Below are 19,007 nucleotides of genomic sequence, written 5' to 3' on the forward strand. Positions count from 1 at the left end.
AATCAGAGTGGCGTCCCACAGGGGCTCTGTTCCTGAGGAGCAGCCTGGGGAGGAGGGGACAGGCACACAAACCAAGTGGTGCATCCTCAGAGCCTCCTGCAGAGATGCGCAAAGCACATGTGGCCCCTGGAGCTGGGGAGATGTCTGCAGGGAGGGCTGGTAGGGAAGGCTTCCTGGAGGAAGAGTCATGGTTCTAAGGAGCTTCTGCAGCCAGGGGCATGTTTTGAAGGTGCAGCACCCATGTGGACCAGCAGGGCAAGAGCTAGCCTCTGTTCCAGGCCCAGGGTAGGGAGGAAGGGCCCAGGCTGGGACCCAGACTCTGCCTCCCAAGGCTGTGGGCTGTCTCCTGGTGGAACATTTGCACCAGAAAGAGCTTTAGTGATCGCCCGGCCCGGGAATGCCAACACCACCCATGGCCATGGTGCGACAGGCACACCAAAATCCCACGGTTCTTGGCTGTTGAGCTTGGATGCAGCTGCAGAGTCCTTCTGAACACAGTGTTGTGGAAGCAGGTAACTGAAGTGGACCAATGAGATGACGCATTTGACTTTCCTGGTTCTACCCTGTCCCCTCATTGACAGATGCAGAAACTGAGACCTGGGCAGGGAAGGGACTTATCCCAGGTCACAAGGATTGTTAGTGGCAGTGCATTGGGGTTGGGGCAGGGGCGGGAAGGAGGTAAGAAACACCCGCCTTGAAGCAATTTAAGTTGTGAGACTCAGAGACTGGGCAGGTCCAGACTGCCCTGGACAGACGCTGCTGTGTGGCATCCACTCTGAGTAAGGGCCCGGTCTCTGCCGTAGCGCCCCATGCCTGCACAGCCCTCATCACAGCTGTAATTGTTTAAATGAGATACTTGCTCTTCTCCTCTTTCCCACCTGGCTGTGAGTGCACGGGGGCTGCCTGTCTCGGTAGCCACCCTCTTCTAGAATATTTGTTGAGGGCGTGAATGGAAGAGCTGGTGGCCGGCAAAGTAAATGCTCACAGCGACCGTCGCCCTAATGCCTTCCCTGCTCCATCACTGGTTGTTTGGCCTGCAGAGGACAAGTGGGACCGCTGGGGACAACTTCGGTCCAGGCATCAAGCTGCTCCGGTACACAGAGAGCAGCCAGCCCAGCTGGGGTAGTCCCTGAGCTCCCTGCAGGGAAACTGAGGCCCAGGGAGCTAAAGTCATGAGCCGGGAGTCTTGCAGACAGAGCAGTGAGCTAAGGTAGGGTCTGCGGGCTTCTGTCCAGGCTTCTGGGCACCCAATCTAGCCCCCAGCCCCCACGCCTGTAGCTCAGGGGCTGACTTTTCCCGACAGCTGGGCCCGCTGGGAGCTGCGAGTGCCGGTGCCAAGGCAAACATCGTGGTGGAGGTGGGGGCAGGAGGTGCCTGCAGGCCCCATGTTCCTTTGCTTTCCTGAGCAGCCAGGCCTCCTGCTCCACGATCATTGTTCCCTGTGATGGTTTCCAGATGCTGAGGAGTCACAGGTTTGGGGCTGGGCCAGGAGAGCCAGGCCAGCCCGCCCCCAGCACCCTGCTGCCAGTGACACCACCAGTCCTGCTTGTAAAGAGATACCCCCACCCCCATTCCAGGCTGTTGCCCTTCTCAAGTCCGGCGGCCCCACTGTCCCACACCCAGCCAGCTCCTGGCATGAGGAGCCCTGGGCTCCACTCCCAGCTCTGACCCTAACTCCCTGTATGGCTTGAGCAAGTCCCTTGCCTTCTCTATGCCTCAGTTTCCTGGGTGGCAGAATGGGCATGTGGGGGCAGTGTGGAGGAGACAGTATCTGACCGACACTCCTACTTTAAGAGACTGTGACTGGGATCGTCTAGGACAGTGGTTCCCAAAGTGGGTCCCCAGACCTGCAGCATCAATATCACCCAGGAATTTGCTAGAGATGCAGATTCTCAGGCCCACCCCGGACCTATTGATTCAGAGACTCCAACCCTCACCTAGGGGTGGGGCCAGCAGCCTGTGTCCCAGTGACACCCCAGGCAGTCCTGATGCACACTGAAGTGTGAGTGAGGGGCAGCCTGTGCTCTAGAACCAGGAGCCTGGGTGTCTGGAGTCAGGAGGACACACGCAGACTTCACAGCTGTGTGGCTTGGGAATGAGCTTCGTTTCCCGGTGAGGAGAATGACCGATGCTGCCACCACGGTGCGTGGTGACCACTGCGGGGGAGCCCAGCTCCCACACCAGCCAGCGCTCTTCTGGGACAGGCGCTCCCTGAGGGCAGGTCGGCGTCTGGCAGGCTCGCCGCCGCGTCAGCACTGTAGAGGGCCTGGCTAGACCCGGCAGAGGGCGTGTGTGTGCACATGTGCAGGGGCGTGTGCGTGGCTTTCCTTCGGCAAGTGTGGAGTGGGCCCAGGGGCTGCTGGAGGGGTCTATGGCGGAGAGTGACAAGATGAGCCTCGGAGGTGGGGGCAGCGGGGTGAGCACAGAGACCAGAGGGGTCCCTGCAAGCAGAGCAGGGAAGGAAGTTTCCAGGAGGAAGTGCAGCCGGCACTGGATTTGGTTGGGAGACAAAGTCTGCTAGGTAGTGTGACGGGGGTGTGCAAAGGTGGGTGCGAGGACAGGCATCACCAGGCAGCCCCCACCCTGTAATGGGCACACACTCCCTCTCCTCCCTTCCCAGGGCACCAGCAGGGCTGTTGTCATGTGAGGGCTGTCGGCAGACTAGAGCAAGGAGAAGGTCAGAGCTCAAGGCCAGGTGGGAGGCCTGCGGTGCTGTGGGAGTCAGCCAGGCCTGGGTTTGGATCCCAGCTCTGCTACTTCCTGGCTGTGTGACCTCAGGGAAATCTCCCAGCCTCTCTGTGCCTTGGATTCCTCATCCAAAGGGGTTCTAGGGAAGATGGAATGGCTGGTGGCAGTAACCCTGCACATGGCAGGGGCTGTGAGTGTTTTAGAGCTGGGGAACCTGGGGCCCAGGGAGGGGAACACACCATCTGGGGACATCCATCGCCTTGCCTCCTGCAAAGCTTCCTGCACTGAGCACCCTGGCCCTTAGGGACAGTGAAGGCTCAGTTTTGCGATGACTTTCCAGCCCCTGGGTGAAGAAGTAGGGTCAGCGGGATTGGGAAATGTCAGGCTTCCTTCCTCCCTGCGGCCCCCTGGAAAAGTCGCCCTTCCTCGCAGGCCCCCACCCTGAAGGGGAAGAACGCCGAGAGCTTTGTGCTGTACGTTTGGCACCCTGCAGTGACCACGGGAGCCACTGGCACACGCATGCACACGCACAAACACACTCGTGTGCACAGGTACCCTCCTCTACACAGCCCATTCTCTGATTTCCAACACCCGACGACGCCAGGGAGCTGTGGGAAGAGCTGGCAAACACCCCGACTGGACTCAGAGGCCTCTTAACCCCTGCTCTGCCCGATTGGAGTGGCTGCAGGTGACCTTGAACCCAGTCCATGGCTCTCTGGACCTCTGATATCTCGCTCAGCAGTGAGGGAATTGGACAACAGCCCTAAAGGCGAGGGTTCAAGCCTGCCACTCACTTCCTTTTTGACCTTTGACAGGTGACTTAACCCCTCTGGGCCTCCATTTTCACATCTGGAAACAGGATCACAACAAAGCTATCAATACCTCTGAGTCCAGCGTGTGGCAGTCCCGAGAGCAGTGGTTGCTGTGGCCTCCTAAGCGCTGTGAGCTCCGATGCTCACGCAGTGGACGCTCTCGGGGTGGAGAGCTTGCCTCTCTCTCTGCCCTCGCTGGCCAGGTGAGGAGATCGAGGCCCAGAGGAAGGTGATTTATGCGACGACCGAGCAGGGACTGGAGGTCAGGCCCACAGTCTCTCCCCAGGCAGTAGTGAGGGCCCCAGCCCCCGGCTCCTGCCAGAGTGGCCCCAAACTGCTGACTTCAGCATTTCACCGGCCAGGGCAGATCAGATTTCTTTTCTGGCTCTTGGCCACCCTCCACGCCCTTCCCCCATTGCTATTTTTAGCTGAGAGCTCCCCGTCCCCTCCTCCCAGGGCTGTGGCCCTCACACCAAAGCCTCACTCCAGGCTGAGGCCTTTCCACCTCTTAACCCACCACCTTCCCGCCCCAGGATGTGTGCAGAGCCTCCCTCGAGCCAGGTGGGGCTGGGCTGATCACAGCCGCGTCTAGCCAGGCCTCGCCAGGGACGGCCTCAGATGCAGAGCCAGGGGCCGGCTGGCCTGTGGAAATGGCACCACTGACCTGAAACCGCCATCCAGAGAGGTCAGCGTCCTGGGAGTGGCCAGCCTCAGCACTGCCACCTCCTGCCTGTGTGACCTCTGCCCTGTCCTTTACTGTCCAGCTCACACCTCACCTATCACTGGCACTGCCCACAGCTGGGGTCCCCTCCTGCTGCTGATGGGCTCTGAGCCCAGCCTGGGCCTGGTGCTTGCAGAGAACTGAGAGACACGGAGGGCTGGCATGGCCATAGCACATGGAGAGGCTCATGGGAAACAAGATGACAGTTTGTGAAATTTCTTTAAATCCGAGATGAACTCTCTGAGTCTTGCAAGTTGAAGGCTGGGTCAGAGCAGGACATGACCCAGAGCTAAGTGAGTGGTGCAAACCACAGAGCCCTCTGGAAGTTTGGGGAGCTGGGCCTTCTCCAGGAGAAGGTGGTGGGTGGCTTCCCAGCTAGGGTGCCAGCCAACCTGGGACTCGGTGGCGGGGTGGGCACCCGAGGAGGGCAGTTAGCCCAAAGGGTACGTGGACTTTCCCTGGGTGGAGAAGTGTCAGGGGCACAGGCACCAGCCAGAGGCCCAGAGGTGCAGCGTGCCACTCAAAGGCGATGGCTCTGCTTTATCTGAGCTTAAGTTTTGTAGAAGGTGGTGGCAGCAGCTACGGTCAGAAGGTCAGCTGGGGCCAGATAGGGAAGGGGCCCGGATGCCCTGTGTGTTTTGTGGTGGGGGACCCCAAGCCTGAGTGGTCATTCGAGTACTGGGGAGACCCCGCCTGGCCCCCCTGCAGCTGTGGCTGTAGCAGGAGAGAGAGGCGCGCTCAGAAGCAAGGGCTTGCTGAGCAAAGGGGACCCACACCGGATGTGCAGGGACCTGGAAACCCACTCAGGAGAACAAGTCGCCTCCAGCATCAGCAAACCGCAGGGCGCCTGCAAACCTCACATCCACCCGCTACGGGCGACCAGCAGTCCGCGGAGGAAAACCCGTGTCTTTAGCAATCCCCGCGATTCGGATGTTTTCCACCCCTCTGCGCTGGCCCCTCTTCCCCTGCCCGCCCTGAGCTGTGCTCCGTGTGGTTTGCTAAGGGAGGAAAGCAGGAAACAGATAACTTAGGGAGTGGCTGTTCATGTGATTAAAAAGTATTTTGCTTTCCAAAAAGTTTTGCCTGAGATTACTTCAGATCGCCTGGCCTTGGGGTGGGATTTGGAAAGGGGGTTTCTGTGGCCATATGGCCGGGGGCTCCCCAGGGCCCGGCACAGGGCCTGGAGCACGGCGTGGGGGGATGTGTAGGGGTCTCAGCACCCCCTGGGTCCTGGGGGGCCTCTTGGTCTCTGTGGGGCACCGTCCCTCCGTAGGTCCCTGTCTCCTCTTCCCTTTTGTTTCCCCATCACCCCTCTTGCCGCTCCTGTCACCTTGTCCCTGCCCCGTCCCTTATGCCTGACATCGGGTCTCTCTTTCCCTGACTCTCCCGGGTCTCTGTCCCCTGCTTGTCCTCTCCTCTCTATCTCAGCCCCTTCCTTCATCTCCACACCCCCACTCTGTGCCCCCATCCCCAAGGTTTTCCTGAGGCCTTTTCCTGTCACTGTGAAAGCTTCCATTGTTCCCTGCACTTTGACAAACCCTAGTGTTGTGGAATCAGGATGGCATTTTTGCGGTGACTTTGGGCTGGGAACTGGGGTGGGCCTTCTGGGCCCATGCTGGGCTGCGGCAGGAACCCAGCAAAGGGGAGGGGGCCTGGCGAGGAGGCCAGGACGTCTGTGCTCAGACAAGGAGGCTCTTGAGGCTCCAGAGGAAGCCCCGGGTGGCCTCTTTCGGCATCCTTCCTCCCTCCCAGCATCCTGCAGGCCGCGGCCCAGCCCACCTGTCCCCCTGACCGCCTGCTTCCTCGGGGGCCTCCGTGGAGCCTGCAGCTGCGTGGACCACGCTGCAGAGGCGCGGCGGCCCTCCCGCTGCCTGTGAGGCCGTGTGTGGAAACGTGAGTGTGGGGTCTTTGGGGGGTCTCTAAAGCAGTGCGCAGAGGACAGAGGGGAAGGAAAAGCATGGGCTTCGGCCCTCGACAGATTTGACCTCAGATCCCAGCCCCTCTGCCGTCTGATGATGTGACACTGCCCCGGCCCCGAGCCTCAGTTTCCCCATCTGTTGTTGGGGTTAAGAGTGCTGCTTTTGTGGGGCTGTTGCAGCGATCGATTAAATAATTTCGTGCATCGTGCACTGGCCCGTGACTGTCACCGGGGAGGCCTGTGTGGCCTCTGCCCGAGGTTGTGGGTACAGCCATGTTTCCACAGGTGCGAGTCCGACTGGGGCTTGAGCCTGGGAGTGTGTGGCCAGGGGTGTCCAAGGCTGGTGTGGGCCGTGATTGATGAAAGGGTCACAGAGCTGACCCCTTTGGAAGGCCCCACACTGTGAGCTCTGCGAAGTCAGGGCATTCCCCATCTATTTCCATATTCCTGGAATTTTCTACAGAGCCTAGTGCAGAGTTGGTGCTCAGTGTTAGGCGAATGAATGAATATTGAAGTGGAGGCCGGGGCTTAGAGGTCAGAGGTGGGGTTGTGTTCCTAGGAGCAGGCTTGTCCTCTCATTTTCTCACAGCCATCTCATGGAGGGGCCATGCATTTGGTGGAGAGTGTCACACTGGAGTCAGCAGATGGGGGTCCAGTCTCGGCTCCGTGCTGTGGGGCCCTGCACAGGTTGCTTGGCTTCTCTGGGCCTCAGTGCGCTCTCTGTCAGAGGCAGGGGCTGCGGAGTGTCAGGTCAGGAAGTGCGTGGCACATGGTAGGTGCCCATTGGATGGCAGCATCCCTGGCTCCTCCAGAGCAGCCCCCTCACGTCGCAGATGCAGGAACTGAGGCTCCAGGATGGGCATGGGAGAGCCAGGGCTCGCCCTGCGCCTGCGACCTCCAGCCCCTGTCACCCCTAGGCTCAAGCTGGGGGACAGCAGGGGGAGCAAGGAGAGGGGGTTCAAGAGAGGAGCCTTCTCCCTCCTGCAAGGAGGGCCTCTAGGCAGGGCCAGCAAGGCCGCACAGAGAGTCCTGGGCCAGGCCGGGAGTCCATGGTCAGTTCCCATGCCTCCTCTGCTGCCGAGTGGCTCAGCCGCTGTTCGTTGGTGGAAAGGCCATCTCAGACCCCTGAGACTGGGGCTTTTCCTCCCTGGGAAGGTGGACTCGAGGCCGGGCCACCTCAGCGGCCAGGCTGCAGGAAAGCACGCAGACTGGGCACAGCGGGTGGGACGGGGCCGGCAAGCGGCCCATCTGTTCTTTATTTCCTCCCGCTGCTCCTCCTGGCTCCAGCGGAGCCTCTCAGCTGGCCGCTCGGCGGGGCTGGGCTCGCGCTCCATGGGAGGGCGGAGTGAGTGGGCCGCCAGGCACACGCTGAGTTATGGGCCTCCCGGGAGGCCAGTGACCCTGCCCAGCGGTCAGTCCCACCCCTCCTTCTGGAGATGGGAAAACTGAGGCCCAGGAGGGGACGGCAAGCCCCCAGTGTGCCAGGACCCATGACGGCAGCAGTCCCTTCCTGTCTCCCACCGTCCCAGCTTGGTGGGCTCTCTTCTTTGTGCAATCCTGGCACGTTGCACAGCGGTTGAGAAAGTGGGCCCACATCAGACGGCTGGGTTCAGAGCTGGACTCCCCCACTTCCTGGCGGAGCAGCCCTGGGCAAGCTCCGTAACCTCTTCATGCTCCAGTGTTCTCATCTGGAACATGGGACGGATCGTGCTGAGCTCATAGGTGGATGTCAGGACACTGACAAGACACCTAATGACAGAATGACGGCGATTTCTCTAACCCTCGGCTGGGCAGGGCACAGGCCTGCTCTCAGGGCAGGTGGAGGTGGTGAGGCCAGGTCTGGGGGTGTCCAGGCCCACAGCCAGAACCCCGTGTCTGCAGAGCGGAGGCTGTGGGTACTGGGCAGAATCCAGCCTGGAATCATGACAGGCGGGGCACAGCCACAGGCCCTCAGCACCCTACTCTGCTGCCCTCCTGGCCCTGGGGTCCCTGCGATGCTCCGCCTTGAGCTGCCAAAGGACACAATGCCATCTCTGTGCAAAAGGGACTCAGTCTGCAGGGCCCACGAGGGGACCGAGCTTCACCCTAAAGGATTACGCTCTCCTGGTGGGACTGAAGGCAGCACGGGCAGGGACATGGACAGCCAGAGTGACCAGTCACACTCTGTGTCATGGGACAACATGTGGGTACTGCTGACTTCCGCTAAAATCGAGGGAGCAGATGGGATCCCGGGGTGGGGAGTGGGTTCCATGGGTGGGGGCAGGGTGGCTCTGTGGTCCAACCGATCCGGCAGCTGGAGCCCAGCCAGTGCCTGGTGGCCAGGCCCCAGGGTCCACACCTGCAGGGGCAAGGAGGGACAAGTATGGACAGAGCCGCCGTCTCCTGTGGGTTCCCACGGCCTCGGGAAAGGCCAGCGCACCCCCTAACGGGCAGGAGGGGCCCTCGGTGTGGGGAGTGGGCGGCTAGCTGCCGTCTTCACCCATCATAGCCACTCCCTGCAGACAATTTGTTAATGGGGACAGAAGACGACAAGCAGAAATAAAACCAGCAGCAGCCCAGCCTCTGAACCCTTCTGGCTGATTTCCTGCCGGCCCTTTTCTTGCACATTTTTCCCTTTCGCAGCTGGAGCAGGGACTCTGCTCGGTTGTTTATCTCGCTTTCTTTATAAGCGTTTTCCCAAACCCTTAACAAAAATCATCATAACGATTTTAATGGCTTTGTTGTCATTCATCCAAGGGGTGGAACATAATTTAGGGAACCAGAGTGTTGTTGAATGTTTAGCTTGTTCCAGTTCTTCATTGTCTTAACTAACGTTGTGGTGAGCATGCTTGAACATCCTTGAACACTCCTCTGGTCCACATCGCCGATAATTTCCTTAGGACAGTTGCCCAGAAATGGACTTGCCTGGGGGAAGGAATGGACATTTTTTTAAAGTTTGAAGGCTCTTGCCAAGTTGCCCTGTAGAAATACAGTAGAAAAATATACCTGTTCAGCCGCCACCCCCCCAGCAGCATCTGAGAGCGCCTCCTCGCCACGCCTGCCCAGGTGGCCTTCACCTGCTGCAAGGGTTGGGAGGGCTGTGGGGCTGGAAGTGCCCTCAGAGTCACCAGGTCCAACTGCCTGACCAGGACAAAGGTCCTCTCAGCAGCTTCCCTGATAGCCGGTCACCTGGACTCTGCTTACATACCCCCACTGACAGGAAGCTCACCACCTTTCAGGCAACCTCAGGAGATCTCATGACTTGTTGGGAAGAAAACACTGAACCATTCTGAAGAAATGCCCAGATAGTGTCAGCAACCTCTGTGTCTCTTCCCAGGCTGCTGGCTTGCCTGGGTGGCTTCTCCCACCTCCCCGCCTAGTTCTGCCTTCTCTGCCCCTCGGCTTGGGTCCTCCTTCCTGCCCCCATGCCAGCCATGGCCTCCCACTTCCCAGGCTATGCTCCCGCGGCCATCCTACCCCAGTCTGGAAGTCAGAGGGCCATCCCTCCCCCAGCTCAGCGTGTGTCCCTGAGCAAGTCCCCTGGCCTTTCCCATCCCCAGAGGGCTTGTCTGTGCTAGAAAGGGCGGTTTCTGAGCTCTGCCCAGCTCCTGGCAGATGGGATTCCCCAGGGGGGTGCGTGGCAGGGGCCTGGGTCAGGAGAGCTGGTCCGGCCTGGCATCCATCCCAGCCAGGCGGGTGGTGGCCCCTGCAGAGCTGTCGGCGATTACTGTCTGTTTCATGCCGAAGTTTATGAGAAGAGGCCGTGCCTTTCTGGGAGGAGGCAGGGGGAGTGTGGGGGCGTAGAGAAGCCTTTGTTCTGTTAGAAATTCCTTCTCTCTCTGGCCCTGCCCTCCTCTGTAAGCATAAACAATGTCGGACTGAACACTTCCAGGAAGTGGCTCCTCACTGCTGAGACTGCCCACTGGCCTGTCTTCCCTCCGTCCCCTGCCTCTGCACCCCTGCCCTGCAGGGCTAACCCTGGACTGGGCTATGCAGGAGGCCCTAGGAATTCTCTCATTTAATTCCTGCTGGGGGCTCTCTCTTCCCAAGCACGGGCCTCAGCCTCACGGTGGGGACACGCTTGGGGGTGACAGACAGAAGGAATGAGCCAAGTATGGCCTTGTGGAAGAGCCAGCTGGGCCTCTCCCCCTGCCCCTCACACACTGGAAGCTCTTTAGCAAGTCCTGCCCCTTCCCTGTGCCTCAGTTTCATGATTTGTTAAATGGGTTGGTGATGTTCCCTGCCAGCAGCATCCCAGAGCTTTGCAGCTTGATCCTTCCTTGAGAATTCGAGAAGGCGAAGACACCTAGTGCTGTTCCTTGTTTTGCTTGCCACCGCCACCCCCATCCAGGCCTCCTTCCCATCTCTGGAAACTTCCTCTCATGACTTATGCCTGCTGGTCTCAGCCCCGGCCTCTGCGTCACCTCAAACACCTCTGCTCCGTCTCCCTGCCCAGGCCTGGGGACAGGATCGTGCTGAAGTACGTGCAGCTAACGGTTACTGAGCACGTGCGCTGTGCCAGTCACTGGGCTGAGGCGTGAGTGCATCAGATCCTTCCAGCAGCTTAGGAGGCAGGCCCTTTATCATCGTCCTGGGTTCCAGATGAGGAAACCGAGGCACAGAGCGGATGAGCAGCTTGCCACCCCACCCCCACCCCACCCATAGGCACAGGCAGAGCCAGATGTGACTACAGGCATCGGCCCTGGAGTCCGCGGTCTGGGTGCGACCCGTGCAGTGGCGTGTCAGAGCTGGGCTCCCCCAGCGCCGGGCCCGACGCAGCCGTGGGAATGGTGTGCTGAGGACGTCTCGTCCTGCAGGAGGCTGGGAGCCCGGTCCCCGGGCCCTGCCAAGCCGCTCACACCCCCTGATGGGCAGCTCCAGACGGCCGCTTTTCTAATGACACGGTGTGGCCGCGCTTCCTGGCTCACCCCTTGCTCTTCTCTCTCACCTTCCTGTTTCTCCCCTGGGCCTGCATTCGCTGTCCCCTTTGTCCCTGTGGGTCTCCTTCCCGCTCATTTCTGAAGCAGGGACTCTTCGGGACCTGAAGTCTCAGAGTCCATCTCCAGCCCAGCCCCAGCCCCCACACTTCTCTCTGCCAAGTGTCCTGGGGTGACAGCACCCCTCCCCTCTGACACCTTGACCCCTGCCCTTTGCCCGGGCTGTGTGAGGCCAGGCGCCAGGTCCTGTCGGCTCTCTGAGCAAGAGGCCTGCAGAGCCACATCCCAGAGTGGGCCTGGCTGGTCAGGGTCCCCATCTTCCCCCCTTCAATCGAGGAGTCTCAGATCCCAACACTGGGGAGGCTCCTGCACCTACTCCCTTGTCCCCTCGTCCCCTCTTCCCATGTAGATGCTTCTGAGAATGGAGACGTGGGGCAGTGGGTTGAACTGGAAGACTGCAGAAGGGAGGCTGTGGCGGCCGTGGCTGCTTGGAAGCTGTGGGCACCAGCTGAGGAGATGGTGGCACCAGGACGGGTCGTAGGGACATCCACTCACTTGAGACCAGCAGAGCTCCATGTGCCTTCAGAGGCACACACTGACCCCTCTACCATGGATTGACTGGACCCCGGGCTGTGACTGCAGGCCAAGTGCCCCCCTGGCGTGACCGACCTGTCCCCCGAACCTGCCCTGCCCATAGCCCAGGCTGAGCTTTCTCCCTGGGAGGTGGCAGCGGCCAGGAAGGCTAATAAGGATCCGATAGGCCTTGGGCAGTGGGCCCAAGAGATCAGGGCGGTGTTGTTGTCGCATTCTAAGTTTAGATTTACACACTCAGCATGGATGTCCCTTCTTAGCGTTTTGCCTGAAATTCTAGTAGGCTGTCACCAAGTGGTAGTAATGGCTCCTGGGAAAAAGAGACCTGATTACTGAAGGAAGAAGTTATTATTTTATATACCACTGTTGTTCTACATTAATAAACAATGCTAGTACTAATACCCCTGTTTTGCCTTCCGTGTGCCAGGCAGTGCTATCTCATTTAATGCATCATCTCATTTAATCCTCAGGACAGTCTTATGTGGTAGTTACTGTCATCCTTGTGAAGTAACTTGCCCAAGATCACAGAGTCTGTGCTCTTAACCCGTATGCACTACTTCATAAGTGGACACTAGGGAAACGTTACCATGGAAACAGATCATCTCATAGCTCAGTGCTTCCTTCTTTTTGAGACAGAGTCTCACTCTGCTGCCCAGGCTAGAGTGCAGTGGCACCATCATAGCTCACTGAAACCTCAAACTCCTGGGCACAAGCGATCCTCCTGCCTCAGCCTCTGAGTACCCGGGACTACAGGCATGCGCCACCACACCTGGCTAATTTTTTTGTACTTTTTGTAGAGACGGGGTATCGCTCTTGCTCAGGTTGGTCTTGAACTTTTGGCCTCAAATGATTCTCCTGCCTCGGCTTCCCAGAGTGCTAGCATTATAGGCGTGAGCTACGGTGCTCAGCCAGCCCAGTGCTTCTTAAATTTAATGGCATAGGAATTCCCTGGGGCTCGTGTTAAAATGCAGACTGTGGTTCAGTAGCTCTAAGGTGGGGCTCGACATCCTACATTTCTAACAAGCTCCAGGTGATGCTGTCCCTCCCTGGTTTGGGGTCCACACTTTGAATAGTCACCATGGACAGCCTGTGTTTAAGCCTGTCTCAAACTCAAAGTCTTCGAGGGCTGAGTAGGTGACATAAATGCATAGAGCAGCTGGTGGGAACAGAGGTGACATGGAGGGTGTGTGCAGTCACTGAAGGGTCAGCCACTCCTCAACCCTCAGCCAGCGGGAATTCTGGCCCAGTGTGGTCATGTTCTCCATTTCCCATTTTCAAATATCAGGGTAACTCATCCAACTTTTAAAACTCTCTGCACCTTGTACATGAAGTTCATAGCAGCTTTATTCATAATAGCCAAAAATTAGAAACAAGACAAATGTCTATCCTCTGATGAATGGGTAAATAAAACATGGCACGTCCATGCAGTGGAATATTATTTTGGCAATAAAAAGGAATGGTGTGCCGACACATGCTATAACATGAATGAACTTGAAAACATCACACCAAATGAAGGAAGCCAGACACAAAGGGACAAATATTGAATGTTTCTGCTTATAGGAAATATCTAGAATAGGGGAACCCATGGAGACAGAAAGTAGATTAATGGTTGCTTAGAACTGGGTGGGGTGAGGAGGTGGGGGTAGGATGGGGAGTGACTATTAATGGGCACAGGGCTACTTTTTGGGGTGACAAAAGTATTCTAAAATTAGATTGTGATGATGGTTGTACAACTCTATGAATATACTAAAAACCATTGAATTGTCCACTTAATGGGTGAAATGTAGGATATATGAATCATATCTCAATAAAGCTGTTTAAAAAAAACACTGTGCAGGAGACAGCAAGTTTCTTCAATATATAAAGTACAGTTACAAATCAATAAGAAAAATATCAAACCCCTCAGGAAAAAAGAATTACAAAGGATATGAATAAACTGTTCAGAAAGGAGACATAAATGATTCTCAAAGGCATGGAAAATTTTCTCTTGCTCATAATAAAAGCCACACAAGTCAAAGCTACTCTGAGAAGATTTTCTACCTTTTAGATTGGCAATAACGAAATCTCTGTTGATGAGGGTATTAAATATTAGGTTGGTATACCTGCAGTATGTGGGGCTGTGGTAATTTGATCTTACCTTTAAAAATAATGCTGCACAAAAAATGGAAGATGCAGAACCAGATGTATACTCTGTTTCCATTTGCATAAGGGAAAGGAAAGAATGTATGTACAAATGTATATGTTTTATTCATTTGTAAATGCAGAGCCCACCGTTGGGGTGGTATGAAGGAAATAGATTGCCTCCTGGTAGGAGAGCCGGTGTCTGGGTGCAGGGGAGACTCATTTTCATTGCACACCAGTTTCTGTGCCTGTGCTTCCTCTTCAATAACCATTTTAACCACACTGCTTCGTGGGCCAAAGAGCACTTGTGTGCAGGTCCATGCCACTGCCAACTGCCCCTTTATAACATCTGAGTTAAAGAAGTAACTCCTAGCTGAGTGCAGTGGTTTGTGCCTGTAATCCAAGTAGGCTTACTTGGGAGGCTGAGGTGGAAGGATCGCTTGAGATCAGTAATTTGAGACCAGACTGGACAACATAGCAAGACCCCATCTCTACCAAAAAAAAAAAAAGTAAGAGTAATTTCCAGGCACCATTGAGTATTTCACTCCTTGAATCTAAAAGAGATGAATGCCACCCACCACCTCCTCCGTTCTTAGTCCCCTGTGCAGGTCTCCTAGCCTTAGGATTCCTGTGTATGCTCTGGGGGTTACCCTGGACAGGGGACAAAAGGTGCCTGCACACAGAGACACAGGATGAGAACTGAAGGCAGAGGGCAACGGGACTCCATGGGGGCATCATGTTGGCTTCTAGACCTCAATCTTCTGTGTTTGTTTCCTGTCCTCCAGGCACGCCCCAAAGGCGAGGGTCTGACTCCGTACCAGGGCAAGAAGCGCTGCTTTGGCGAGTACAAGTGTCCCAAGTGCAAGAGAAAATGGATGAGTGGGAACTCCTGGGCCAACATGGGGCAGGAGTGCATCAAATGCCACATCAACGTGTACCCGCACAAACAGGTGAGCCGGGGGTGGGGGGCCTTCTCTGACAGACCGCAGGAGGGTGGCTGTTCCCTTGTTGGGCCTCAGGGTACCCCTCATGTGATAAGCATGAGGCCAGAGCTCTCCAAGTTGGCCTTTCTCCCCCTGTCTCATCTGAAATGGGGGAGAGGGAGAGAGCCCATCTCCCCAGGAAGGGAGGGCAGATGAAGGGGCAACTGCACCAAGAGCCTGAGCCCAGGGAGCCCAGGGGGATTTTTAAACTAATGTGGAGGGGTGGGGGGCTTGTTGTGAGACAAACAGGGACGTGATGGCAGCAGGAAGCTGCAGAAAGCGTGCATTCCATTCCTTTACCTGTCTAGACGGCACATGTACATGGGGGGTGGCGTGCACCAGGCACAGTACACAGGGACAGGACAGGGCTGAGACATCTCATCCTAGGGAGGGCCCACCTGAGGCAGGCTGCAGGGAAAGCCACTCAGAGCAGCTGACATTGACTTGGGGACCTGGCTGGGTGGGGACCTAGGCCCCCCGTCACAAGTGGGGAGGGCGGCCATTCTAGGAAGAGGGCACAGCAGTGCAAATGCCCTGAGGTTGTAAGGACTTGGGGTGCTCAGGGCCCACTGCTCAGTGAGGGAGCAGGAGAGTGGCGCGAGAGGAACGAGGTGCAGAGCTGCACGGGCGATCGCCAGAGCCTTGGGGGCCACTCGAGGGGCCAAGGAGCAGCAGGGCTTTCAGCCTCACCTTAGTCCCTCTGGTTGTGTGCAGAGATGAGTCTGGGCATGAGGGGGAGAGACTGAAAGTGGGAGGACAAGTGGAGAGCCATTAGCATAGTCCCCATACAAGCTGGGAGAGGGCTGAGCTCAGGCGGCGGCTCTGGAGCTAGATCCAACACCAAGTGCCCCCAGATTGGTGGTGGAAGGTGAGGGAAGGGCAGGGATCCGGAAGAACAGCCTCCCTGCAGGCTGAAGCACCTGAGTGGGTGGAAGCAGTTGTTCCTGAGCTGGACAGCCGGGGCTGGAGGCGTGGCAGATGGGACACAGGTATCGGAAATAGAAGCCTCTGATACACACGTTACATTTGAGATGCTAGTAGAATCAGAGATGTCAAGAAGGCAGTGGACGCGTTATTGTGATGCTCATATGAGAAGGCAGGGTGTGCAGGCATAACTGAGTATCATTGACCTAAAGGTATTTAGGGAATGGACGTGATTTCTTGCAGAAAGAATGTGGACAAAGAGGGATTCCGCAGACTAAGCATTCAGTGGTCAGATGGAGACGCAGGGGGTGTGGGGTCCTGGAAGTCGGGGCAGCGTGGGGAGCGCTGTGGGAGCGTGGGCTGCTGGTTGGTGCTAAGATGTGAGGTATAATGACCACAGAGGTGTGCCCTGGAGACTTAGCAATAAACAGATGGTCCTCAGACTTTGGGGAGCATCCATCACTTTTATCCGAGGAACGTGCTGAACTACAACGAGGTTTGAGAAGCCCGAAAGCTGGTGCCCGGCAGGTCAGGCCAGAGTGGAGGTGTCCACTGACAGCTGACCTGGTGGCCGGGGCGGCGTCTGTGGAGCAGTGACGGGAGCCTGGTTGGATCCGGGTGCAGAGGGAACGCCTCGAGGGGGTGTGAGTGTGGACAGGACCACAGCAGTGGGGCAGGGCAGGAGGCCTTGGGCCGGGTGCTGTGAAGACGGCAGAGCCCGGAGCACAGCGCAGGCTGGTGAGAATGGCCCGGAAGGAAGCAGAAGGGTGACGTGCAGGGACAAAAGGGGCGATGCCTCCCCATGGGCACAGGAGGGAGGGGGATAATTAGGGAGGTTTGTGGGTTTGACAGTGCAGAGAAGAACCTCATATCAGGGCTTGTGTTTCTCAGTGAAACGGGAGGAAAGTTCTCAGGTAGAGAAACGAGTAGGGCTGCGGGGAGCCTGAGGAAGGTCAGCAGGGGAGCAGAGCACCAGCGAGGCTGCGCCCGGCTGCCCGCGCGTGCCAGGCCTGGGAGGTCTGTGACCCTGATGCCATTGAAGACGTCAGCCCAGTGCTGTGACTTTCCCAAGCGCTGCTCACTACACAGGTGCGGGCCACACCGGTGAACGGGAGGGTCCGTGGGGCAGAGGTTTGCGCGAGAGTGTTCCAGAGGGAAGGTGTTGGGAGTTGGCACATCTGAAAGTGTGAGGATCGTGCGTGTCATCCTGGAGTGTCAGCTCGATGGTGGGGAAGGTGGACCGAGGGGCCCTACAGAGAGGGGGGATGTGCCGGGGCGGGTGGGCTGGAAGGAGAGGAGGTGGGGACAGCGGTGGGTGGTGTCTGGAGAAGACCAAGTCCAGGGTGTGGCTGAGCGGGTGGTCACTGCCGATGAGGTAGTCGGGGAACTGAGGAGCCGGGCTGGGGGGCCTCCCGGGGGGTGCTGGGTCACCAAGAAGTGTCAGGAGCAGTGGGGAGGGAGGGGGTGGGAGGGGGTGGGGAAGGGGATGGGGAGGGGCTTTGGGAGCTACGGGAAGGCTCCCTGGGGCAGTGATGTAAGGCTGGGCTCTGGTGGGGGAGGGACAGCAAGCAGGAAAGGGGGGCTGCCGTGGGGTGGCGGGGGAGGGAGCAGCAGAGCAAAGTGAGGAGAGCGGTCCCCCAGGCACGGCCTCCATGGGGCTGCCTGGGGGCAGGCTGTGGAGGGAGAGGCCCGGCTCCCTCTGGCTAGCTGGGAAGCCGGGCTCAGAATTTGGTCTTTATCCTGCTGGGGTGACTGGGAGGGTTCCTTCGTCTTCTTGCTGGACAGACTTCCTTGAGGGCTCCTCTGCCGCCAGGCCCAGGCAGGCACGGACGGAGGGTGCAGGTCACGGGCTGCCAGGCCTTCGGGAGCTCCCTCCCTGCCTGAAGAGACAGGGTCAGTCAGAAGGGTCAGCGCTTGGCATCCGGAGGAATCCTGGCCTGCCACAGTGGTGACCACCTGCCAGGCGCCTTAGCCGAGCCCCTGGCATAAGCTCCGTGTGTGCTCTTCCCTCACACCTGGGGTTCTCACCCCATTTCACAGGTAGGGAACTCACAGCCTCCACAGGCCACACGGTGTCCCCAGGTCCCCAGGTGGGACTTGGGACCTCTGGGTTGAACGTGCACCTGTGCTTGCAGAGAGTCTACAGAACTGTTGGGAGCCTGGCCCGGAGGCCAGCCAGGCCTGGGTTTGTGTCCCAGCCCGGCCACCTGTGACGGGGTGCGCTGCGGCAGTGTGCTCAGCCGCGCTCCCAGGCACTGCTCTAAGGCTTTGTACCTGTCATCCTCTCAGCCGCCCCATGAGGTCAGCTCTATTGTTTCCCCATTGTACAGCGGAGGAAACTGAGGCACAGGGGTGTGAGTGATTTACCCCAGGTCAGTAGAGCAACTGGATTCGTGAAGAGTGACTGAGTTTGGGGCTGGAGGGTAGTGTGGAACTGGAAGTGGGGACATGAGTGGCCGGGGAGGGAGGAACGCAGGAGGGAGGGCAGGCCACGGTGGGGTGTCGGGAAGAGCCTGGTTTCTGCAGGGCCTCAGACATCTGGGGGCTGCTTGGGTCTGTGCTGACAGTCTTGGGGGCTCAGTTCTTAGGACTCTCGCTCCCTCTGTGACCTAAGCAGAGAAGCAGGCCCAACCCGTGCACCCAAGGCCTGTGGGCACTGACTCCCTACAGCGGCTCCAGCCTCCTGGGCCTCTGCCCCCATATTGCCCTAGCACGTGGCAGGGCAGGGCTTCTCACTGTGTCCCTCCCACGAAGCCAGGCCCATTCCTGGCTTGTACCGCCATCCCTAGACTGGCAGTGGCTGCACCTGCCCCGTGGTCTCCATCCTGCCAAGCTCAGTCCCACCCCATCCCCCATCCCCATACTCAGGATTGGGGTCTCTAAGGGCTCAGCTGGAGGATCTTTCCAGAGCATCTGGTTCTGCTCTTCTCCTCCCCCAGTTGTTTAGCTGATGTTTGTTGAACATCTACTGTGTGCATCGGAACACTGAGTCCCCTAGGGGATATGGGACTTGAGCAGGTGACCCAGCCAGCCGGCATCAAGGGGTCCTGTGACCCGGGTCTCTCACCCCCGAGTCTCCTGGGCTTGCAAGCTGGGGAGGGGCGTGGGGTGGTGCCTGAGCAATCAGGAGCCTTTGAAGAGCTGAGAGGGGGTGCTCCCGAGCTCCTCCCCTTGGCACCCCACGGTGGAGAGGGGCTGGTTTATTTCTCCTGCCCCCGAGCTCTGACCTGCCCGTTCTCCTGAGAACCCTCCACTTCCCCGCTGCTCCCGCCCCTGCCACATCTGTTTCCTGTCAGGCTCCAGCTGTGCCTCCCCCCGCCAGCCCTGTCCCCC

At 58.2% G+C, this 19,007-nt stretch overlaps 1 protein-coding gene across 3 annotated transcripts in view; it reads left to right on the top strand.

Moving 5' to 3' along the window:
• Positions 1–19,007, top strand: part of ZCCHC24 (zinc finger CCHC-type containing 24) — a 60,829-nt gene that overhangs the window by 34,021 nt on the left and 7,801 nt on the right. Inside the window, exon 3 of one of the 3 annotated variants that reach the window (XM_045569147.1) lies at positions 14,553–14,717. In XM_045569147.1, the coding sequence (XP_045425103.1) occupies positions 14,553–14,717 (165 nt within the window). Of the gene's footprint in view, positions 1–3,120; positions 3,518–14,552; positions 16,919–19,007 lie in introns of those variants that run through there. The other 2 variants (XM_045569146.1, XM_045569149.1) reach the window with 2 other exon arrangements.

Source organism: Lemur catta, chromosome 14 (assembly GCF_020740605.2).
Source record: "Lemur catta isolate mLemCat1 chromosome 14, mLemCat1.pri, whole genome shotgun sequence".
Lineage (NCBI taxonomy): Eukaryota > Metazoa > Chordata > Mammalia > Primates > Lemuridae > Lemur > Lemur catta.